Source organism: Ixodes scapularis, unplaced genomic scaffold (assembly GCF_016920785.2).
Source record: "Ixodes scapularis isolate PalLabHiFi unplaced genomic scaffold, ASM1692078v2 PGA_scaffold6__148_contigs__length_123643588, whole genome shotgun sequence".
NCBI classification, from domain to species: domain Eukaryota; kingdom Metazoa; phylum Arthropoda; class Arachnida; order Ixodida; family Ixodidae; genus Ixodes; species Ixodes scapularis.
In genome coordinates, this window is record NW_024609881.1 from 104,652,213 (window position 1) to 104,677,706 (window position 25,494).

General features: G+C 44.4%; 1 protein-coding gene and 1 pseudogene across 1 annotated transcript in view; both read left to right on the forward strand.

The window, feature by feature from the left end:
• LOC115322781 overlaps positions 1-6,869 on the forward strand; it is a 53,853-nt gene extending 46,984 nt beyond the window's left edge. Inside the window, exons 7-10 of the mRNA XM_040214564.2 lie at positions 1,010-1,149; positions 2,750-2,832; positions 4,217-4,297; positions 6,504-6,869. Coding sequence (XP_040070498.1) covers positions 1,010-1,149; positions 2,750-2,832; positions 4,217-4,297; positions 6,504-6,628 — 429 coding nt within the window. The 3' untranslated portion in view covers positions 6,629-6,869. The remainder of the gene's footprint in view (positions 1-1,009; positions 1,150-2,749; positions 2,833-4,216; positions 4,298-6,503) is intronic.
• A 2,866-nt stretch (positions 6,870-9,735) lies between these two features.
• Positions 9,736-10,667, forward strand: LOC120843260 (annotated as a pseudogene).
• Positions 10,668-25,494: the final 14,827 nt, after the last annotated feature.

Genomic DNA, 25,494 nt, shown 5'->3' on the forward strand with positions numbered 1-25,494 from the left:
TGGTGAGCGACACGCCATTGGTTGTTAAGGCGTTGGTTGGGTTTGTGGCATTTCTTTGCTTTTGCTTCGAGCCGTTTTTAATAAAACTTCAGATGATAGTCAGCGCTCGTCCTGTCCTCTACTCTCGTTGTCCTCGTCTTTTTTAGTGTTTTCCCTAATTTCTTAAGTAATACAAATTATTTTTGATTATTACCACTATTATATCATTATAAGAAGTCAACATCCCTAGAAAAAATATATATAACTCGAAACCGAAATTCAGTTGTCCTAATAAAATATTTTCTGTGCATATATGTTTGTTGATAAGCTTTTTAGACGTTACCTTTTCTCCTGCACAAGTTGAGATACAATTTTCCAACTCAAATAAACATGCTTCCAGCCTAGCTATATATATGTACTCTCTATCTTATCGTAAATTACGATAAGATAGAAACATTGTCGCGGATGGAAAACGGTGGACGATCGTAAAACTGAAAATAAACGTTTAATAAAGCGAACTTGAACTTTCAACTGTAACCAAAAGAGCAGCGCGCATCCTGCATAGGCAACGAATATGGACTTCCCCGAAGTAGCGTCTTACCGTTGCTTTTAAAGAAACAGTACATTCAGGAATGTTCAGAAAAAGATACTCCATGACAGACCAAGATGATCTCAAACTTTCGAGGAGAGTACAGCATTAGAAAACAAAGCTCTGGGCCGAGGGGAGTTCGAACAGCGTTTGTCTGTGCGGCAGCCACGTGTGTTGTAAACTTAGCCACGCCCGCGGCAGCATAATACGACCCAATAAATAAAATCTCTAATATATTACTAAGGTACAAACAATATCTGGTCACATCGCGGATATGTTATACAATAAACACATTTTAAAAAGGTGTTCGGTGAATTCTCTTGCCTAATTCAAATGGTGCGTGCGTTAATTTGGAACATTAAATATCCCGAATCAAATTAAAATCGATTCAAAATATCTGTGAAGAGTCATTTACGTTTCTGGATGTATTTCATATTTCAGGTTTTGTACCGCATTCCTGAGGCGAACGTATACGCTTCAACATACGAAAAAACAAAACCAAGACTATGTGGAATACAAGCTTACAAGATAACACCTGATCAGGCGGAGTTGGAGCTCAAAATGATAACTTCTGGCGGAAAGTATGACTACAGTTTGTTTTATAATTAGGAACCACTTAAGACCTAACACCCTGTAAAAGAATGTTGTTTTTCACGACGAAGCACTAGAATGTGCTATGAAGGCACACTTGATTTTTTTTTTTTTTATGCAAGATGGTAGACATTCTCTAAATAAGTCAAATTAAAAATCAAAACTAAAGGACCAACTCGGAGGAAGTCAGGATAAAGACTCCCAGGGTACCAGGGCTAGCTTCACTTACTGGAACCACGCTTTCAATTTTCTTTAAATCAAAGAATTTTCAGGGCATCAGTGGACATAAAAAATCCGTATGATGGAAAATATTGTTTATATACATAAGGGTGTGACTTGGGCAGCTGAATCCTTCTGAAATATAGCACGCAACATAGGTAAAGAAAACAGCGATTTCGACCCTCAACATTTTTTTAGATATTCAGCGTGATTAGAAGCAAGATGTGAGCTCGATAATGCAAAGTATGCGCTTGCATCAAAACAATTTTAGGTGGCCACGTAAGTGGAAACATAATTCAACATTCAAAAAATGCTTGCGCACCTATTGGGAATAATTACTCGATTATTCGTTTGCCTTTGCTTAAGTAAATAATCAATTTAATTAATGATTAACGAACACCTGAAATTATCATTATAAAAATGTAAATCATCATATGCTTTTTGGTATTATTCCTGAGATTCCTCTAACCTTGGTAATATAATATCCGTATTTATCATCAAATGTTTTTATTTGTTTGATTTGGCATACGTTTGTTGATTCGAATTATATAGGATGTTGGCAAAGTAGTTTCCTAGACCTATATATTTATATCACTTATAGAACAGAATATATTAAGAAAAGGTAGTTTACTAATCTCTCGTCGTTCACATAAATAGGCAGTGGCAACGTGAAAGCCGAAACTGAACGCCATTAGGAGACATTTACTGTTTGACTGCATGTTTGGCTGCATGTTTGTAGCTAATCGCAGATGATTAAGGGATTTATTTTTAGATGAAGGTTTCGGACAACGACAAGGTCCGTGACATCCGCATCAAAGGAGCACCTTTGACCAATTAATCAGTTAAAAATTAAGACAGCAGTCAATGCATCAGTCGATTGTCGCGTAGCTTAAATATTAATTTCACTCTCTTTTTAAAATGTTTCCACGTCAGTATCAAGCTACCATTTCTTTGTAGTACCTGTAGCAACTTACGACACTGATATTACAAGAATCAAGCACGTAGTTGAGGCTTGTCATATCAGTGTATAAGCATGTCGGTGTCAGTAGTTTCTGTTTGGCGCTCTGGTGAAACCAGGGAATTTACAGCGATGATTAGTGTAATAATATTTATCAAATATTAAATATTTACGCAAAAACTTAGCATTTCACTCAGATGCCTGAAACTGAACATTTCACTCAGATGCCTGTAACTCTAGCGCAATACTTTCACCAACAACACAACCGCACTTACAAAGACTTATGCCTCTCATATTATGAAATGCATATAAAATAGTAATACCCTCAAAGATAAAAGTATCTCTTAAGGGCGCAGTCCGGCAGCCTTTTTTTTTTCCGTCACATTTACCATACCTCTTTTTTTATCTTTTAGTACAAGTATGGAGGGAGTACGCAAATTTCGTTCGGACGAGAATGCAATTTCTCCAACCCAAATCAATCTTCTGGATCAATATGGTAACCTTCTTTCTTTGAGTTTTCGTGTAGACGTTCTTAAGTGATTTGTACAGTTTTGTATTTTTGCTTACTGTTCTAGTTACGCGACAAAATATGATAGCCTTAGGAAAGACGTATTGTAATGTACCTTGTCAAAAAATAATCTTATAAACCAAAAGTTCGCAATTCTTCCTAGAATCCTCAAAACAATATTATAGGAAATATTATTAGATTGCGATAGTCTCACATATAATACAAGCTTTTTACGAACGAATTCCGCGCGTCTAGTTTACTGCATAGCTTTGAAAAACCCAGTCACTGCCTTTTCGAGAGAGAGTTTTGCGAATGGCGAATCACCGATAACAATGAAAGCTCCTAGGAAGTGCGATTTCGGAAACGGAACGCTATTAGTGTTTCGTAATTACTTGCTTTAGGCCTCCGCGTACTCTCTGTCGTCCTTAACAGTAACTTGAGCTGACAGAAAGTGAGATCACCTTTTATTTGTGTCGTTAGCGTTACAGCAACGCTAAATATTCTTATGACAGCCTCTTTGCTTGCCACAACGTATCATAAAGGGCCTCTATTGCTGCAGAATATTCACTAAGACCATCTGAACAAGGCTCTATACTTCGTTTTCAGTTAGGCGGGGCTATCGCTACGAACTGAATATTTTGCCGAGAATATAACAACCGCTGACTCCGTTTCGCGTGTTTGCAGAAAACGTCATGCAATATTCCTTACGCTACGCTTATAGTTGGTGCAGATAAGATTTACAATAAGAACTGCACCAAAAAGTAATCTGAATCTGTCCAATAGGCTTATGAGCTTATGAGAACGTATAATTCCACATATATTCAACTTACATACACCTTATTTGCGTCTTGTGTAAGGGAAATCGGTGGAAGATTGCGTTATACCGCTGTCAGACGAGCAGGCCTTCAAAATGAACTTCTTTAGAGGGTCGGCTAACCAGTGCTCGCTGATAAGTGCAAGATCGCGAGCTAATTCGCCGATTCCTTAAAAGAGTTTGTTCTGGAGACCTTTAATATGTTCGTCGTATACAGCGGTATTGGTGCGCCACAGTTCGGAGAACGTGAAGTAAAAGCTCGGGCTGCAGAGCCCACGGATATTGGGTTCAATCCCCATTCCTGTCCGTTTCGATTTGGACGTACCGGCCCTAGGTCGTGTATCAATACTGCGTCCTGCGCGTTAAGATCCAGGCGAACGGTTCTACTATAGTTGTTGAATGTTTCATCTGCAGTTGAAAAACAAGTCACCTGTTGAGGGAGAATAGCTTCCGGTTGTCTACACAGACGTACTACACAAATATTATTATATCTAAGTTACATAAATTTTGATTTATTTAATGTACACATAATGAATGCAATCCTTTTCTTTTCAATAGGTCTGCGACGGGTGTTACTGTCCAATTTCAATAACTGCTACGTATTGAAGAAAGTTGAGAGCAACAGAAACTCGGCTCATTGTACGTATACTAACTAGACAAACTTGATATGGTTAAGCCGTGGGGCAAATCACGTGTCTAATTTTGCAGTGTCATGAACCGATACAGCAAAGTTATGATAAGACTTACTTTCCTCATTCACAGAGCTTCATATTTTAAAATTTGACATACATCGCATTTGTGTGTGATCGGGTGTGGTGTACTTACTTGTAACCGCTTACAACGTGAGAACACACAGACTGCATCTCTCGGGTAGCCTCGCAACGTTTCCGATCTGTATACGTGCTGTTCAATTTGAATTCTAGCCAATTTAGAAAAAAGAAAAAAAAAGTGGTGAAGTTTAGACAAGTGCCGTCTTTAACATGTATCTATCAGACTCGGCGGACGTTAGATGAGGGGATAATCATCATGGGAAGTTGGCTAATTAGCTAAATACAGTCCTTTACTTTCTAATTGTTGGATTATAAAGGGGTCATGTAGAAATTGCAGTATTGACGACAACTGCTATTATAGGCCTGAACAATTGAAAAAATTGGGGAAGATGCAGTCATTTTTCACATAATAATTAATAACTTTAAACCATTTTTCAGCTTAATTTAAAAAGTGCGTCCACAAAGAGCGCCCAGTGCTCCGCCCATATAAATGTTTAGAAGAGTGACATACACTCTAAAAAAAATGCTGCGTCTACTCTCCAACACAACACTCGGAGTGCCAATCACCGCAGCTTACGGAGGCAACTCAGCGAATGGCGATGCCGGAACATATGTTGAGACAAAAAGAACGCAGTCTGAGTTGCGACATTAAGCGATGCAAGCTTGACGTTTCGCATTGCATGATAAGTACATGATGAAGGCAGCACTCGTATAACTCTTGGTCACTTCTAAAAAACGGTCCGAATTAAAGGCAAGCACACTGTATAAATAAAAAGACTAAATGCTTTTATATATTCGCAAAATACTCAGTATGCATTAACAACCCTGTGTGAAGGAAAAAAATAATTTGTCCAATAAACGCATTGAAGCTTAGGTAAATTATATGGGGCTCATATGTGGCATTTAAGTTTTTTATGATTTTATGTTTATTGGACTTATTTGTCTATTGGACATATTCATATATGTCTATTGGACATATTCAAATACCTTCCTTTCACTTATAATGTAAACGCTTTTACACTCTAAAAATGCCTGCGCGTCTACTTACGCGGAAAATACCCGAAGAGCCAATTTCTGAGATCTACGAAACCAGCTGAGCAAATGATGAAGCGGAACATCTGTTTAGACCTCAAAATTAAATCGGCGCAGTGACTTTACGCAATACAAGCATGGCGCTTTGTATTGCGTAATGTCACGGCGCAGACTTAATTTTAAGGTCGAAACGAATGATCCGCCTCATCATTCGCTGAGCTGATTTCGTAGATTCCAGAGGTTTGCTCTTCGAGTGTTTTGCGGGTAAGTAGAAGCGCACGCATTTTTTAGAGTGTAACATTGTCAGAATTACTTCAAGCCCACATTGAAATAATGATGCGTAAAAATACAGAGATATATACGCAGACGGAGAGTGCTCTACGGCTAACTCACAGGTGGCGCCAATGTGCTAGCACTCGATCAAACTTAAAATCAAATGTGTGTATCAGCTTTAATCCTGTATTCATTATTCACTCCCTTTCAAAAATGGCAACGAGGGTCACTTATGAAACAACGGCATAGGTCATGGAACTGAAATAAAAATAGGTTTGAGTACTTTAAATGAGGTACAGTGGGGGAGAGACCAAACGAAGCCACAGGAGTGCGCTGTCTCGAGCTACACGCGGGCGTCATGCTGGCGGCAAGAGGAACCACGCGAGCCGCGCGCCGGCCGGTTTCGAGACCAGCGGCTGCTATCAACATCCGGCTATCAGGCCTTTGCTATGTTTGATATAAAATAGGTGAGCGTTATTAAACATAGTGTGGCTAGAGACGGCACGCTCTTGTGGCTTCGTTGGCTACTTTCAACACTGTAGGTCACTTTTAGTTGGAGCTATCTACTAGCCCCTACGTACGATGGTGGCAGCCTCACTATCATCTTTGTTCATATTTAAATTAACATAACGCGGTGCCGTCATAACTAGAAGGTTAGTATACAAAAAGAGGAGGCTGTGCATTTTGAAAACATCCTTCTAAATTCAACGAGTCACTTGAGGGTGAAATGTTTAAATTTATTATTTTATATTATTTTTCCGACTTTCCAGTCTGTGAGTTCTTTGTTAAGAATAATACAAACCCAACCACTGACCTGGACGAATGTTGGCTTATATTCCTCGCATACTGTGGATACCCGAAGGCTTTTTACAAGGAAACAAGCTGTTACTCTTGAACTATTGCCTAATATCTAGACACTGAAAACCTCAACGTGAAGACACCACTCTCCAAGACGCACCAAAACGCACTTGGTAACGGTTATGATATTTAAACAGCATTGATCTTTCTGATTCTGACATAGATCTTGCATGAAAATAGGCTCTCTTATGGTTTTCAGTCTTGCAATGTTATTTCGCAACGCTCTAAAAAAACAACGAGCTTATATGTAAAAAATAAACTCATCGTACTTAACGATGCTTACTGTCTCTGTATTCTTTATGCTAGATGACGTGTGCATTTTAATTAACACATAAACTTAAGAAACGTAGCTGGAGGACACGTCACTCTGCGGATGTATATAGATCGCATGTTTAAACGCGGGCCATTCAAACTATGTGACAGCCTACAACTAATGCATGCAAAGCATAAAACAAGCTAATTATTTAGTATTTCAAGACTGATGACTGTTGTATTCACCTATAAAAGCTAGAGGTTAACAAAGTTATCATTATAAAACAAACAAAATTTGTGCCTCTGAGCAGTGACATTGCGTTCCTAGCACTACAAGGATTTAAACATCATTCATTGTGCTTTACGTGGAACACGGATACAACAAAACTATCACCCCTGAAACAAAATCATAGCGGAAACATGTAGGATAAATCATTTTGGTTCAGACTGCGTAGAGAAAATAACACAGCAATATCTTAAAAAGGCAATTACTTGTCCCTAAATGTGTGTTTTGTAAATTTATGTATGTTAGCAAGATTTCTTTACCATCATAGTTTGTTCTTTTTATGCATAATTACATTTGTGAACATGCTGTATAGGTTCACCGTATTACGCCAGCCAGGGAACCAAGTTTCATCCCGGTGCGGGGGCTTCGTCAAACTTTACTTGCTGCAGCTTTTTGCCCCAAGCACCACCTGTCTTGTTGAGAGAAACATGAACCATTGATTCATTGATTTAATGGTAGAGCATATATTATTCATGCATGACAGGTTCAGCGTCAACACGGCAGAACAACACACACACAGCCCGCAACAAAATAATAACAACTATTATTAGCCTTATGAAAACAACAATTACCAAAACGTACACCACGGCGTATAAACCACACAAGATGATAACATAGTTATGAAACTGAAAGTAGTTGGCAAAGTCCTAAGAGCATGTGGTGTGATAAAATAAAATGTCTCAAACCAGCTTTCATGAATCATTGATTAGGCTATGACAAGAATGTGTAAATGTTATTAAGCATAATAAGGAGTTTTAGTAGATCTTTCTAGTACTTCCAATCACAATACCCCCAACTACACATACACACACATATTTACGTATCGGTATCGGGTGTTGTCGTCGGTGGCATCGGAACGTACTACACAAAATTCTTAAGACTCCGCTAATACTTGTGCATGTCTCCATCGGGCCTAAATATTATAATCAGCAGAGCAGCAGCACAATCACTTAAAGCATCGCCGTATGTGTCTCGACAGCTTAGTCCAGCGGATAGGCCTAGCGAACGTCTAGACTAAGCGCTTTTGCTACGCGCTTCGTCGGCGCCAACGTTACTGAACCACTCAGTTGGGAAACTGCCATAGAGACTGCTCTGAAAAAGTGTCCCCGCTCTGTCCTCCAGCACCGAGCTAATGACGAACACAACGCCGCCATTAATCCCGCAGCGGCCACTTGATAAACTGCACGTGACGTCTATTTTGGCTTTAATCGGCCATTTTGGCGCCGAAACAGATACAGCGGAAGGGGTTACAGGGGCTCCACCCCCATCTCCCCAGCGGACGTGCCGCGATTTACTACCAAAGCTAAAATGCACCTAGGTCGGGACGCGCTACCTGAAGGCACCGGTGAGGCATGGTTGTATAAAAACAATATTAATTGTTCCGCAAAACCTTGTGAACTAAAGATTATAAAAACATCACGCGCCCTTCATTTTGTATTAAACTCCAATATATTTCATACAAAAAGAGTCTTTTCCGTTTGTTTTTACGCAAAAACAGGCTTTCTGAGAGATCAAGGTGACCACAGTACAGACAAATGATAAAGATTGGCGCTGTTGTCGTATTTAGCTCGGTCTCGGTGGACGCCAGCGGCCCAGGTTTCGACGGCGAGTTTCCCAACTGAGTGTTCTATAGTAACGTTGGTCGGCGCCGATGACTTGTCTTTGTTCGTTTGCTGTTCTCTCCTGACCACGGTGGATGTGCTCCTGGCGCACATTACGTTCTAAACTTCTGGTTGTGTGAGAATTATTTCAGGTTCTGTTTGGCGACTTGCAAGTGCTTCGGAAATCGTTATCGACGCGGTAAACTCCATGAGATCATCGAATGACGCCATCGCGAATTGGTGCCTCACCCGATGAATTATGACGTTTAAGGAGTATTTAAGGAGAATGGGGCGATTTTGGAAACTCTTGCTTGTTGCGAAACGTTGCACGGTCATTTCATTTGATTTATTGAAGCCTAAAAACAAAACAAAAAAAAACGAAAAAAAAAAAAAAACGGGTGTAGCTTTTACACCCCTTGTCACATATGCGCGACAGCCCAAAACTTCAGCTTGCCGTGCAGGGCACTGACGTCCAACTGACGACACCTAATTTACAAGAGGCTTCATGACGATGCGATACAACATATTAAACAGCTAGAGTAGGCATTAAAGACACAAAAAGGAAAGACTGATGTTTTGCAATAGGAAAAAAATGATAGATTTTTAGAGTTTGTTACATTTAATTAAGCTATTTTCGTAAGTTTTACAACTGGGCTCTCAAGCCGCTCGTGAAAATTGGTAGCGCCGGTTGGAGGCCAGGGCGCTGCACGCCAACTGAAGTTTAGCGGTGTCGTATATGGCACAAGGAGTATTAGGGCTACATCTCTTCTTCAAGTGTGAGGTTTTTGAGGGCACTATACCATGAGGAGAGGGCAATACGCAATCTTGTGATAAAAATAACTTCAGAAACTATTCACAAAGAATAGCTAGCGTTAATATACATAAAAACGCCATTTAATTAATATATCCTTATTTTACAAATCCATAAAATATAATTATATAATCTGATAGGATGATCAGATTCAATCAACTTTGAAGTCGTGTAATCCATCATTGTCGCTAGCTATGACGGTAACACATGAAGGCGACGTGGATGGAGATAACAATTGTGTCCTGTCAACACACCTAAATAATTTCGTTTTGTACAAAAAACACCTACTTGCCAGTATGCGATAAATCGTTCGGCAACAATTCTTATTTGAAGAGGGAACATATGGGACGAAGCAGGTAGCAAGAAGCTGGGGTAGAAGGAGAGGTGGAGGCGAAGGAGGGAAGAACTGAAGAGAGAGAGATAGAGCGCTGCCACCGAGCCGGTAGTTCAAGGAAGGAAAAAGCCAGCACCAACCATGGGGCCACCAAAGGGAGTCCTGAGAGAGGCAATAGTGGTAGGGATTGCAAGTGTTGGGCGATTTGCGCAAGTACTCGTTCAGAATGTGGGGATCCCCAATAGCGTTGAATTCCTGTGCAGGAAGGGAGCAACTGTGGAATAGGCACACCAGCCCACCGTGGAGTATGAGGGCCAGGCCCGAGTTGCCAAAAGAATCTACGTGCTACACTTGGGACTCAACAAAGTACTGCAGGGAGTGGCGGAGAGCATAACGGCCAAACTGGAAGAGATATGGGCTGAAAAGGGAACGAAACTGATCATCTTCTCGATACCGGTGGTGTCTGGCCGAGGAAGAGAAATAAAAGCGGACGCGGTCGCAAATAACGCACGACTCCACAGTTTGTGCCAATAGATCGGGGCACGTTTTTTGGACCGAAGGAAAGGTCTACGAACGAGGTACTTTGCTGGAGAGAGTCTGCACTATTCTGAGGAAGGGGTACGGCGAGCGGCCAGAGCAATAACCGAGGTGGCAGCCCCTTTTTTAGGGCAACAGAGGCGGCCGTATATGCCTCGGAAAGAGGGTGGCGCAAGAAGGGGAAGGGCGTCCAGCACGGAAGTGCAGTGGGAGGTGGTCAGAGCTGGTGAGAGACCGAAACAACAAGTACCCTGACCAAGGGAGCGAACGCGGGTGGTAAAGGGAGGTGAGGCGACGCGGCGGGACCAACGGTCAACAGCCGAGGCGAAGGAGGACCGAAATGAAGCTGCGCGGAAAAGGAGACGACGAAGGAGAGTGAAAAGAAGAACAAAGCTAGCCTTATTGAACATACAGGGTGGTCGGGTTCAGCGCAAGTGGGAGGAGATATTGAAGACAATGGCATATGAAGAAATAGAGCTGTACTGTATAGTGGAGACACAACTTGGGGACTCGGAAATGCCACCGGGGCACTCAAGGCTGTGCTGGGAGGCGTGTAACAGAGGGGGAGTAGAGAGAAGGGGAGGAGGCATTGGGGTACTCTTTGCGCCGAATCAAGGATGGTTCAGGGCAAGACCGAGTTGCCGGGAACACCTCTGGATGACGGGGATCCTAGCAGGATGTAAGACTGTAGTGTTGGTGGTCTACATGTGGACAGGAATAACTGCCGAGGAGAGGAATAGGGAGATATGGGAGTGCCTCCGACTAGACATAGGAGACCTCCATGGAGATTATGATAATCTCCTGATGGGGGACTTTAATCCGCACCTGGACAGCCTGCATGGGGCCATGGATGCCAAGGGCCAGGAGTTACTAGAAACGGTGGATCAATTCAATCTGGTCAACGGGAACTTGCAACCGAAGTGCGAGGGATTCAACACTTGGTCGTCGGGGGACTGGAAGTCTTGCATAGATTTTGCGGTCATGTCCATAGGTCGGCACTTCAAGCTGTCCTCACTCAAACTCGCGATCCCCATTTTTCCCTTAATCAGAACTCACGCCCACTCACGATCACGACTTATTCAAAATAGAGTCACCACCCGGACTCACCCTCATGGTTCAACACAAAACCAAAACTCACTTGACGTCATCATCACGGTCGTTACGCTCACAGATCATCACGGTCATCACGAATCGTGAGACTCACAGGTCATGACACTCACAGGTCCTCACGGTCCTCACACTCACAGGTCATCACGCTCATCACACTTACAGGTCATCACGGTCCTCACGGCACTCACGCTCAAGGTCCTCACGGTTCTGACACTCACAAGTCATGATGCTCATCACACTCACAGGTCCACGCGGTCCTCACACTAACAGGTCATCACGGTGCTCACACTGTCAGCTCCTCACGGTCCTCGCACTCACAGGTCCTCACGGTCCTCATACTCACACGGGTCTTCACGCTCATCACCAGTGGCGTACCAACTTGTTTATGACGGGGGGGGGGGGGGGGGGGGGGGGGGGCAAACCAGACCAGACCCGACCCGACCGCCCCCTCCCCTCCCCCCCCCCCCCCAGGGCGGGGGCCGATGCCCAATTGGTATCCCTTGGTCGCCGCCGGCCAGTGTTTGCCCTGCCCAGTAACGGCTGTTTCAGGGGAGGGGGCGAAACACATGCCTTGCCCCCCACTCTGAGAACTGGGGGGGGGGGGGGGCAAGCGCCCCCTTGTCCCTCCCCCCCCCCCCCCCCCGGTTGGTACGCCCATGTTCATCACACTTAGAGGTCTTTACACTCACATGTCTTTACGCTTACAGGTTGCTTTCTTTGTGTTTTTCCTTTGTTTCTCGCAAGCCGTTGGTTTGTCGTCACGTGAGTCGTGCGGCGGGGAAACTACCTCAAAACAGGGAGCTTCTGTGCCGCTTAGCCAATTTGAAAGAAATGTACTATTTTTATGTTGATGCTCCGCACATTTCTACCAGATTTCGTTAACCTGGATTAATTACGAAAGAAACTAAATGCAAGCTGACGAAAGTGGGTATGTTGAACTTTCGCCTGCTGACAAGGGCGGCAGAAAACACAAACCCGCCTTCCGACATGTTACACAGACAGCGTCGCAGTGATTAGAGCATCGCCTCGCTGTGCATACCTTGCTCATTTGTACGCAAATAAACGATTACTACATGTATCACCCCTGTTTCTTTCTTTGTCCCACCCACACGTACTTCTACGGAAGTTTATGCAGCATGTATAAATAGTAAACATATGGGCATCGACCTTTTTTTTTCGGGGGGGGGGGGGGGGGGCGTAATATTAGGTGGGGCGTTTTCACGTGACGTACCTCTGGTTTGAAATCTCGCCACAATCCCTGTTGGCAGTGGCGTCCGTCAGTCGTATGCTATCTATGAACAGAAACCTTAGAGGCCGAGTTTTCCTTCTCACTCGAGTTGGTTCTGCTTTTCTTGATCGACCATGCTTGCCGAAGCAGGCTGCGATTTAAGGAATCATCGGCCGACATTGCTTTTCAGTCATCTCGTCCTTTATGAAATAATGTCAGCATCTATTATCTCGTTACATGCAGCCGTCCTTCGATTGATTTCGTTTGGATTTGTATGACTTAATTCGGCATGACTTTGCTTGGTTTGGTTTGGGGGTTTGGGGCCGTCGCCATCTTCGTCGCGCTCTCGATCACGTTGAGATTTTATGTGGCAAGCCGCGTTTTTCTTGGCGCGCAGTTCTATACTGGTAATCAGTTTATCCAACAAGGATCATAGACAGATCGGTTCATCGTCACTGCGATGTTTTATCGGCAGATAGTTTCTTCTACACTTGTTTCATCGATGTGTCATCCGCAGATCGCCTTTGACATTCGATGCTGACAGAGCTTGCTATATTTCGCGGACACTTTTTTTTTTTACTCGTACGGCTATAGTCGGTGACAGGTCAAGAACGAGGTGGAAGCTCCTCCCACCCCTTTCCACTTCAGCGGAGCGAACGGTGGAGAGGATGGCGCCTCCTCTCCAGCGTTCGCTCTACTAAAGTGGAAAGGGGTGGGAGGAGCTTCCACTTCGATCTTGACCTGTCACCGACTATAGACGACATTAGTTTTATCTTTCTTTCATCGACGCGGAGTTGGCTTCTTGACGTCATGCGTTCTTCGCGTTTTCGCAGCGCACTATGGTGTCCACTTCGGACAGGGCGAAGGTGGTGCAAGCGCAAATGCTCCTCACTCTTTGTACGCATTCAGCGCGCTGTGCGCTTACGTTGCTGGAGTGGTGCGTGCGGCGTGGCGGCCGTTTGGATACGTTTCGACGTTTGGGTGCGTGCTCGGCCTGTCCAGCGGATATTTGTTTACGTAATGAGCGTGCCCTATGAAGCTGAGGCTCGGCGCTCGGCAGCCAGGCGGGCGAACGTAATTGTTTTTTTTTGCTTTTTTTTCTGTCGGTGCTTTTGGCTGCGTACTCGAACCTCGCGAGATGCTGAATCGTTCCAAACTTTTTCTAAAAGGGGTGTTTCTCGACGCAGGGGTGGCCTAGTATGCCGCTCATTTTTTTTTTTTCTTTTGTGGAATCAAGTGAGGCTTATTTTGTGCCCAGTAATGCACGCGAAATACCGAAACTATCTTGCAAGTGTTCCGAAATAGGTAGTGACGTAGAGGTTATCCTGTCGGTTTCGGTAGTCTTTAAGAGTCAATGAACGATGTATTTGCATTGTTGTAGCTTGTAGAGTCAGAGCTGACGGAGGTCTATCGTCTACGTCGTCTTCTTCGCCATTGGACAGCTGACCGATTCTACGTGCGCGAGCTCTCGCTGGAGGCGTAGTTCTATCTATATAGTATTCAACAGCGCTCATCCGTGTGTACTGTAGTCAAAATTTCAGGCCCGTCATATCGATAGCTTATTGTTATCAACCAAGAAAACGCAATATCTGTAAACACTTACCGACAAAGAAAACGAGAGCTCGCCGTTCGCGTTGATCAATAGACCGATCTCACCAACCGTCTGGAGCGTGCGTGACGCAGAAGCAGCGGCAGTGCACGAGACGGCTCGTGATCGACACGCGTAAGCCTACAGTGGTGTTGACCCTCGTGCGGAAAGACTGCAGTTCCCGCATTGCATTGCGCCAGAGGAGGCGTAGCGAAACTGGCGGTGAGGTTGGCCTATTACCTTAAAGGGACCATGAAATGACCTTTTTACTTTTTCCAGATAACCTTTACATTAAACCGTCAATGTTCACTGAATGCCGAACAGGCATCCGTTTTCGTCTCGGTTTATTAACTTTTACACAAAAAATTATTGAAATATCGACTTTTTCATTCTCTCCAACTGACCGCAAAAGAAGCCGTGACGTAGACCGTTTCCGGAACCGGAAGTTCTCTCGGCAGTAGGAGAATGGGAGTGTTAGCGGCAACGAGTTGGGGTGCGCCGGTAGGTTTTACTGCGCTGATGTCACCGACGTATTTCCTGAATCGGCGCCCCTCATCGCCGCATCGCAGCTGAGCGAAATTCAATGAGATATGTTGCGCTACAGCGACAGCATGGGACTAGTCCCATACGCCGGTATGCCTGTTGGGAAGTGCAGCGAGTCTTGTCACCACCCCGTCATTGTTGGCAGAAGGGCCGGCCCGTGTCAGTCGTTTGCAAAGCGACGTAGATGGCGTTTTTCGCGGCCTCGGAGATGCAGGAGCGAGCCGACGTTAAAAAAGATACGTTTGAACTACGAGTGTCAGCAAGAGCCACGTAAATACCTGCTTACACTCGGAGCGGACGCGCGCGCTTGATGGAAGTCTTGTATTCGCGCTGTTGGTAAGCGCTTCGGGACCGTTCTTTTACGATTGCAACTCGATACTGACGCGACACTCGGCAAAGAAAGGTTGGACCGGGGTCGACAGTGACGTGCAGTCTGTCAGAATAAAAATGGCATACCAATAACAAAGTGTACATACCGTGTTACGAAGGCAATCCATACGGCGTTTATTTCAGCTCTATATCACACAAAACAAGAAGATAGAATCGACGAGAGTCCCTTTTCGACGAGTGTTCGTCAACACTGCCTCGGAAAACAAGGGGAAGAGATTGACCTCCTCACCTCTTAATCTAGAATTGAGGTCAGTGATCAAACTATAATACGGGAAGGGTCCACAAGGGTCGCGCGGGCATATTCCATTTAGCACGCCAGCCGGTCGTAGGCAGACGGTCTTGCGACGAAGCAACGCAGCGCCGAGTCGGAATGCCTGCTAGGCCTATACGCTTCGTCGGAGTCGGTGAATCCAGCGTTCTTGTTCGTCGTGGTCTGTTTTAAGTACTGTTTTCTTGCTGCTTGAAGTCGGCACGCGCGGGAAGAACACGTAGAAAAATAAACGTTCAGTCAGTCAGAGTTTTGAGAGGAAGGAAAACAAAGAAAATAAATGTTCGTCGGTCGCCGTCACCCAAGTAACTGGCGGCCCTGCCCTACTGCGCACGCGCAGTAGTTGCTTCGTTTACCACACGATAGATGGCGCTTGGCTCTCAGCATTATCAAATTTGGCAATTTTCGCCACACATCTCTAATTATGCTACAAAATGTGGATCTGAATATTATTTAACAAAACTTTTAGGAAACATTCGCCGGCTATTTATTGTTTACGATCGCGGTGCTGGTGAGGTAGGCTCTTACCCAATAGGCGATGTGGATTCGGCTGACGTGCACCGATTCTGCGTATGCATCGTAGTGAACAGGCGAAGGAAGGAAGGCGCAAAAGAGTCCAGTTTTCTTTTAAAAGTTCTATACAAATAATTTTTTTGGGCTCCCTATTTTTGTGTTTTTGTGTTTCTTTTCACACCTTTTACGACGTGCGGTGGATGAAACTCGATTTTAAAATCATTTCATGGTCCCTTTAAAAGCCCGGTTCGCACATCTGCGTTTCGAACGACAGAAACAACACGAACGACATGACACCCGGACGATTCTTTTCGCATTACAGAGCGCGACAGATAATGCAATGAGCAGCCTTGTCAATCAATCATGTGCCACGGTTGTCCCGGTGTCATGTCGTTCGTGTCGTTTCTGTAATTCCTGTAGCTCGGAACGCAGATGTCTGAAGCGGCATGACATGAAGTGTCACATGCAGCTTTGCGTCCGCAACACCTCACGCGGGCACACTATCCGCCCATATCAAAAATTGAACTGGGCGGTGTTTTTAAATAAAATATTTAGCATTATTTCGCGCATTTTGTTCCCGGAAATTAGCAGCACATTTGGTAAGTTGAAGTTGAATGGAATTTTTTTTTTCATAACTAGTGGAAATCATGACAAGCGGTTTCTCTAGTCATTTAGTTGCACATTCACGAGAAATATTATAATTTATGTTACATAATTATCAAACTCGCGGCGTTTCTGTAACCATCGGTTCGAAGCAGATTTTCTGTCACTCGGTTAACAAGTATTCATTCAACGCAGTAGCGCACTTCAACGACCCGTTGATCAATCTTGCTCTCTGCTACACCACTGTAAAAAGTTTTACGGGCTTGAATCATCGCGATATGTGTCATAGGCCTGCGATAAAAAGTGTTTCAGAATTGAATTGTAAAAAATTGGTTATCAAATATATTATTTTTGTTTTACAAGAAATTCTTGCCTCACTCTAAGTATATGCATTCAGTCATAAAACGTAAAAAGTTAAAAACTAAACATGAGTAAACAACGGCCAAGGGGAGCACGGAGCGTCAGGCACGAAGCGCGGGCAATTGGCGCCTCAAAGTCGCCCGCGCCGGGTTGCCGGCGCCCGCGCGCCGGCAACCCGGCGGTGGCCGTGGGGGTGTGCTGCTTTTTATTTTGGATTATTTTCATGTTACATATCAAGTGGCGTTCCACATGGGCCCGCGCGTCGCTCCAGGAATACTCACCTGGAGCGTGCGCTCCCGCCGTGAAAGCACGTTTATATAATTTTTAACGCGGCAGGATCATGAGAGTAGCTTTCGTAAGAATGCGCAGCTCGTACGACACACTCTTTCGGTCCACTAAATCTGGTCACGGTGTTGTGCTCCTTTGAGTGCATGTATGACGGAAGCCCGTTGTGCTTCCTTGTCTTTTGTGCTAGCTAGGATGAGTGCTTACAAGCTGCTTATGAGTGAATTCTGCACGAAAGCTCGCGCTGCAGAACCCAGGGATCTTGGGTTCAATCCCCACCAATGCCCGTTTCGATTTGGATGAGCATCGTACCAGCAGACGTTCGTGTTTCACTACTGCGTGACGGGTGTTAAAGACCCCAGGCTAGCGGTCGTACAGTACTGCCTAAAAACTGGTCTACAGCGCGTACCAGTGTCGTTGGCCTTTTTAACCTTTTAAGTGCCGGATGTAGCTCGCACGCACAATGGTTGCAGCTAGGCACGTAGCCAGGATTTTGTTTCGGGGGGGGGGGGGGGGGGGGGGATTTTGTCGGTCGCAGAGTGCCCGAGGCTGGTAAAACATTGTGTATAAAAAAAAAGAAAATGAACAAAATTTACTTCATTACAATTTTAGTGAACAACCATGCCCTCAAAGCTGGAAGCTTAGCACATTTGCTTATTAATAACATCCCACTGCCTTTCCGGTCTCTTTGCAGTCAGCAAGCCAACCACTGCCTGCCTCTACAAACGGCCTTTCTAAAGGCCACTCATATTTGCATTGAAGATGCCGTTTCAGCGGGTTGCAACCACCTCCCGTGTCTCCGAAACCGTGTCAATAAATTATTAAAAGCAGTATCGAGTTATTTCACTTGTCCCGGTCCTTGTGGTCGCTACGATACCTGTCGTAGATCCAGGGGTACCTCTGAACTAGCTGAACTAATCCATAGGCTTTCTCGGGTACGTCAAACGCAGCGGCACTCTTCTTTGCAGCTTGAGCTGCTTTCCTCGCGTCGGAGACGGGCGGGAAGTTCATCGCCGGAGCTTTTCTTGCAAGCAAGCACGGAGCGACTGAGGCATTGCACGCCGGTGGCAAAGAGAGCGGAGGAGGGAAGCGCGCCTGGCCGCGCTGCGCTGATTGGCAGCGGAGAAAATACGGAAACCTACGTCACGACCCGGGAAGGAGAAAGTTGAAAAATTTTCAACTCTTCAATCCGGGAGCCGGAAGCCGTAATTACGTCACCCCCGTACGCTGACGTTAATACGGGTTCCGGCTCCTGTCTTTGCATTCCGGGTCTGTTTGAACCGGGCTTTAGTGTGGTGTTCCGTTGTATCGATATTTGTGTGTGTTGTGTATGTGCTCAATGTATGTTCACCTGATGCTTCTAATAAGCGTAATGTGTGTTATAGTAGAGGATCCCCAAGCGCAATAGTGGCATGAGGAAATCAAATTATATTTTGTAGAACATGAATTGGGCGGTACCTAGAGCCACCTAGCCTAGCTACTTGCAATGGATGGATGAATGGATGGATGGATGAATGCGGCTGTGCCCTTTGGATCGGGCGGTAGCTTATGCCACCTAGCCATTTTGTTTTACTATTTCAAGCTTAGAATATTTAAATGTGAAATCTATATTCACTCCGCACTGCAAAGAAAGTGGGGCTATAAAACCCCCTTGCCATCAGTTAATAAGAAAATACCTAGTTTTCCCTCGCTCTCCGCCACCATTCACTTAATCTTTGCTTGGTAATCTCTACAGTTTTGAAATCCACTCTCCCTTCACTGTCTCTAAAACCCAATGACATTGTTAAATCCACGTTGTCTTCGGTAGGCATAGGGTGAAGCCCTTTACAGTAGATCAGGGGTGGCAAATGCTGAGTTTAAGAGCCGCAAAAAGAACCACGAAACTTCCAAGAGCCGCGGTGTGGGGGCAAACTTTTGTTTAGAGGAATATACAATACTAGAGCTACTTTCAATCTATCCGAGTCAAAAGCAGTACAACTGTACGTAATGTAGCACTAGCACAAGATTACCAAACCAACGCCTGTCTTTCGATTTAAATTTCGAATCATTTCTTTTCTGGGGAAATGCTCGTGGGAGCGGGAAAGGAGGGGGGGGGGGGTAGGGGAGGGAGCCGTGAGCCACACTTTAATACGCGAAGAGCCGCATGCGGCTCGCGAGCCACAGCTTGGCCACCCCTGCAGTAGATTATTAAGTGCTTAGTCGTCTCGTCCTCCTCTCCACAAGCAGTGCACACTGTATCCATTTCCCGGTACCTCGCTCTGTATGTTCTGGTTAGCAGAACACCCGTCCTCGCCTCAAACAACAATGAGCTTCCCCTAGAATTGTCATAAATGCTTTCTTTGGCAATAACTGTTTTGTTTAATCTATAGTTTTCCAGAGCCGTTTTTGTCTGCGTTCCGTCTAGCCACCGATCTCTTTCTGTGGCCTTAACTTTCTTCTTAACTGAGACCTGCTCTTCCGTGTCTCCACTATGGCCTAAAAACTTTCCTCTTAATTTCCTAGTGCGCTGTCTCCACTTTGCGTCTATGCTCCTTATGTATCAATAGCTGAAAGCCTCTCGTGCCCATTGGTCCCCATCCATTTGCCTCAACCGTTCCTCAAATTCTATCTTGCTCACCGCTTCCCTGCTCTCAAGAGACGCCCATCCCATGTCTCCTGGTACTCCCTGGTTTGGCGTTTTGCAATGTGCCCCCAAAGCCCTACTCCGCGCTGTTTTATTTCTAGTCTTGCATGCACTTCGGATTTCATGCATAGCACTGCGTTTCCAAAAGTCAAGCCAGGGACCATGACCCCTTTCCAAATCTCTCAATTACTCTGCTTGACCCCGCCATCTGGTGGCGAGCGATTTAACCTTCTTTCGCGCTACGCGATAAACAGCGGCTTCGAGTTCGTTATTTCAAGAGCGGCTTTTGGTTTCGCGGATTGAGTTTGTCCTCCGTGATGTGCGGTTGACGAAGGAATTGTGACTCGAGAAACACAAAAGGTAAGACGCAAAGTGCGCGAAGTAACTGGGTATCGGTTGTCTCCGTTTAACATCGCAGTGCTGTCGACGAGAAGACTGAGTAACTGCTTCCGAAACGCCTGTACCTGTGGGGGGAATCTGGCTTCGGAAATAAACACAGTTCGCGGAAAGCTCGTGTTACGCTTTTATTTGATGCTCCTCTCGTCCCGTACAAGAGACGTAGCGTCCTCGTCAAGCCTTATCGGGCTCGATTTGCTCGATTCGGGGCCGCCATATTGAGACGTAAGTGACGGAGGAACTTTGCTCCCCTGCTTTAGGGACGAAAGTTTCTCCCTTTCTAAAGAAACATAGGTTACAAGACCGTTCCTCCCCTAAGGGAGGACTATCCATACCCTTTTTTCTAAGAGTGCACTCGATCATTCTAACATGAGGAGCGCGCCGGGTCCCGACAGAGTGACGCACGCTGAGCTTCGCAATTTGCCAACGGAGTAAAGCTCAAGATACTTGAAGGGATGAACGAGGTGTGAGGAACCGGCCGGTTGCCAGGCAACTAGAAAATGTCGCTGGTCATCTCCATCTCAAAGCCAGGCAAGCCATCCACGACGATGCGGAACCTCCGTCCTATCTCGCTGACCAGTAACATCTGCAAGCGGATGGAGCGGATGGCCCTTGCCAGGATACAATGGCACTTCGACAAGGTGGACTGCCTGCATCATTGCCAGACCGGGTTCCGATCAGGCCTCCGCACCCAGGACAACGTTTTGATGCTCCATCGCGACATCCTGGCAGACCCCTCCTCAATACAACCGGAAACCACCGTTGCTGTGGATGTTCAGAAAGCATTCGACTCGGTGCCGCACTCGTGGGTCATTGAGAGGGCCAAGCTAAAGGGCATCCACGGCCGTGCTCTAAACTTTATGAGGAAGTTTCTCAAAGATCGAAGGTATCAAGTAAAGATGGGGAGCAGTGTCGGACCCGAAACCATCAACCACGTCGGAGTGCCGCAAGGGGTGTTGCTGTCACCGACCATTTTTAATATGGTTATGGCTCGCCCCTCAACGCGTCTCACCTCCATTCCGAATCTGCGTTTTGCCATCTATGCAGATGACATAGCTCTCTGGTTCACAACAGTCAGCGCCGGGGAGCAAGAACATCCACTACAATGCGGCCTCGACGCTGTTCAGTCTTTCCTAGAAGACGTTGGTATGACCGCTTCTCCGGAGAAGACTGAATATGTCGTGGTACTCTCTGGCCCCAAACACCTCGCCGACGAAATGCGCTCCTTTTACAACTTGATACTAAACAACACCACTATCACGCGAGAGCGAACTGTGCGCATTCTCGGACTATTCATAGACGAGGACGGCAGAGCCGGGACATCATCGTCATCATCATCTATTTTCCTTGAGTGCCCATGGGGCATTATACAAAGGGGTTGTCTAAGTGGGGTCAAGAAAGAAGGCACCCAAATCATTCACTTGATACGACGAGTCACGAGCCGCAAGTGGGGCACAGGCGAAAAAGAGACTAGACAGCTCTCCCAGGTCATCTTCTCCTCAAAGGTGCTCTACAGCTACAACTACTACTACCTGACACAGCGCCAACGCGACATTGTCGAGAACCTTAACAAGGAAGCGATACGGCTTATCGCAGGCCTTCCCAAGCCCACCTGGCTACCGGAGCTACACGCTCATGGAAATCTCAACAAGCTCGAGGATGTAGCTGAACAACTCATGTCTGCACAGCTCACTCGGTTGTTGGGTACCAAGGCAGGCCAGGCCATCCTCCAAGACAGTGGTTCTCAACCATCGATGTTTCACGGACCCCTTGTGGTTCGGCGGAAATGATGGAGGACCCCGTTTGTGGTGAAGGGAGGGGAAAAGTATAGATTAAATATAATAATGATTTAATAAATGTATATCGCTAAGGGCTGGTGTGAAGTAGACTTCTATTATTGACATACAGACAAGAAAACGCGCCCGAAAACTGCACAATTTGTCAGGAGCAATAACCTTTGTCCGGAGTAATAACCGAAACTCGAACTACTTTCAATCTATCCGAGTCAAAAGCAGCCCAACTGTACGTAAGGTAGCAGTAGCACAAGACTGTCAAACAGCAACTTTTCTTTTGATTTAAAGCGAGTTTCATTTCTCTTTTTAAGGGAGTGCTCGTGTGACCGGAACGGAGGCGGGGAAGTGGGAGGGGGGAAGGGATAGGGGAGGGAGCCGCGAGTTGCACTTTTACACGCGAAGAGCCGCATGCGGTTCGTGAGGCGCAGCTTGGCCACCCCTGCTCTAGACACTCGCAGAAGCCATGACCGGCTCTCTTTCATGCACAAACTGTAGTGTAACCAATGGTCATTCAGAACATCTATTTTCCCGGCCTATCATATTCCCTCTCGTCTAGATCCTCTTTGTAAATTTAAGACATTTGTTTTAGAACTAACGTCTACAAATACTTACCTGCCCACTATGCCTTTCTGAGTGGAACACTCTGCCCTTTAGAGTGATGATAGGAAGTGATTACAACTATTTCATTCAGGGGTTGCTTCAGATGGTTGAATAATGTCTGTATAAAGATGTTTTTTTTCTTCAAGTCCTTATTCGGTGTTTTTCCCCAATTTGAATATTAAACATGTCACTTTGATGTACCCCCTTACGCAATGCCTCTTCAAAGGCCTTTAAAGTAATAAAATGAAATTGAATAAAGTTCTGGTAATTCAGTTTGCTTGCTAGCACTCTGCCTCCCTCGTCAAAGTGAACCAACTTTGTAGAGGAGCTTAAAGAAAACTTAGAATGACTATCTAATGATCTACATTTCTGTATGGTGAGAGATACCATTATTGACACACTCAAGACTTCAAAATCAGTTGTTTGCGATTATCTATCGCTACTTGCAGAGAATGGAATAATATCTACTATTCAAAGTCCAACGAGGAAAAAAGTGTTAAATGGTGATCTTGTTTATTCGTGCCCTGATCGTGTGAATGTACGAGTGTTATAAGCTTCCATTCATTCCACTGTAATTTTACAAAAGCTCGCTGTTCAGTATTTTGTCACTTGTAATTGTGTTTTTATTTCTAAGTTCAAGACTTTGATGGTGCGATTCGTCGAAAAAAACTCTACTTTAATAAATTTGATTGGCTTATTAAGTAATATAAATGTGAAGATTTAATTCTTTCAGTAAACTGCGGAAAAATGTACTTTATGTTCATTGATGCAATTAAAAATTTCCGTGACTTATCAAAAACAGTTGCTTTTGTCAAGAAACGTCAATTCATATTTAACTCTAAATATTCTCGAAGCAATAGATCCCAAAGAGAAATTCTGGAAGAAGTTTCGGCACTTCCTCAATTATTTCACTCTCGACATAGAATGTAAGACAAAAAAAAAAAAAAATCAAGTCACTGCCCTGATTTGGTCAACGAAAAGAAATCACGATGCTAAAAAATCACAGACGCTCATTCGGACACTGGAAAATCATGGTAAGTCGTGAACGAGCTTCAGGCTATGTAAAAAAAACAACAAAAAAAACAGCAACGTTATTGAGACTCTAAAAAAGTTCAAAATCGATTTAACTTTTACTGTCAACGTCATTTTGCGAACTCCGTCACCGTCATGATTGTCTACTAACACACTTCGGCACCGGAACTGCGTTCAACTTCGAATCGGCTTCCCTTGCTTATTTATCGGAGCCCGAGTTACGCTCAGATCTATTCGGATTTAAGCGCTCTAGTTCGGTGGGTATTTATGGCCTCGCCTAACGTAATGTGTGTCGCAACTATAACTCTTAAAAAAACGTACTTTTTGTTTTTAGACATGAAATTTTAGAAACGGGCAATTTTCCCAATGAATTCTAACAACGCTTGGTTATTCCTCTTTTAAAAGGTGGTCTACAAGGACGAGTTTCATCGTACAGGCATATATACATACTGTCGTTTCACAATATGTAGATACACATATATGTGATGTTACGACTCGGTTTTTGGAAAAACACAATATCATTGCAAACAATCGATACGGTTTCGTTGCTGATCGTGGTACCATTAAGCTCCCTGAGAATTTTCCTGAGACTTTGCACTATTTTTTTTGAAAACAACATGTATGTGGGCGAGTTTTTTGTTGATATAGCTAAGGCTTTTACACCGTAAATTACAACATTCTCTTTGACAAACTTTATAGAATGGGCTTTCGTTTGGCATTCCATGCGTCCCTTCAGAGTTTTCTTTCAAGTCGCACACAAGTTGTGAAATTTGACAACGTTATGGTATCTCGCATGCCTCCATTGTCTCTGGAGATCCGCATTTTATATCATTTAATATCCAACATCAATGTAAATGATATCACAACAGTATTTACCACTTCCTCACTACTGCAATATGCGGATAACAGATTTATTTTCTAGGTATGAAGTATACTAAAGTGCAATTGAAATGCTTGAAATATTCATGTAACCAAAATAATTTATTGGTTTTCAACAAATAAGTTTCGTGCGAGTGCTTAAAAAAATAGCTGATATATTTTCAAATTCTTTAAAACAATATGTCTGACACCTCCACTTATCCTCCACGATTCCACTTGCATATGCTCTAATTATGAACATGATGAATGTGTTAGCTCTGTAAAGTACTTAGTTTTTTTTTATTGCGATCTTTCGTGAAATAGTTCCACCTTCAAGACGTGTCAACGACTGAGATCCGTCTCTTTAATGCTCTACAATATTAAAAGTTTAGTACCATTATCAGTGAGAATATTGTGTAGGTTTTAGCCTATACTATACTCAGGGATGGTGTAACTATTTTGTTTCAATTGTCCCACTTTGTGGTATTCACGAACGGATTCCAATTTAAAAGGAATCTTGAAATGTGTCGCATACAATACAGATTTTTCAAGTGACAACCTTTTTGCTTCGGTTGTGCTGTCGTGTTTTTACTCACTTTTTTTTGCTAACTTATATTTGAAGATACTTTTGCGATAGTGAGTTACAAGTCGCCACAATTTCTCCTCGTGAACTTAAATCCACTCTGTGTTTCCTTACTCTGCGAGTTAGAACACACTACGGTGAAAGTGTGGTATCTTTTAATGTGCAAACATCGTTTCAACTACGCCCCAGTCACACTGCATTCGTTTGACTCAAACAAGAAACTGAAGAAATCTCTTGGAAGCATGCTTTATGACGTGTTGAGGCGGTAAATATTTATATGTTTTCTTCTTTTTTCTGCATTCTTACATT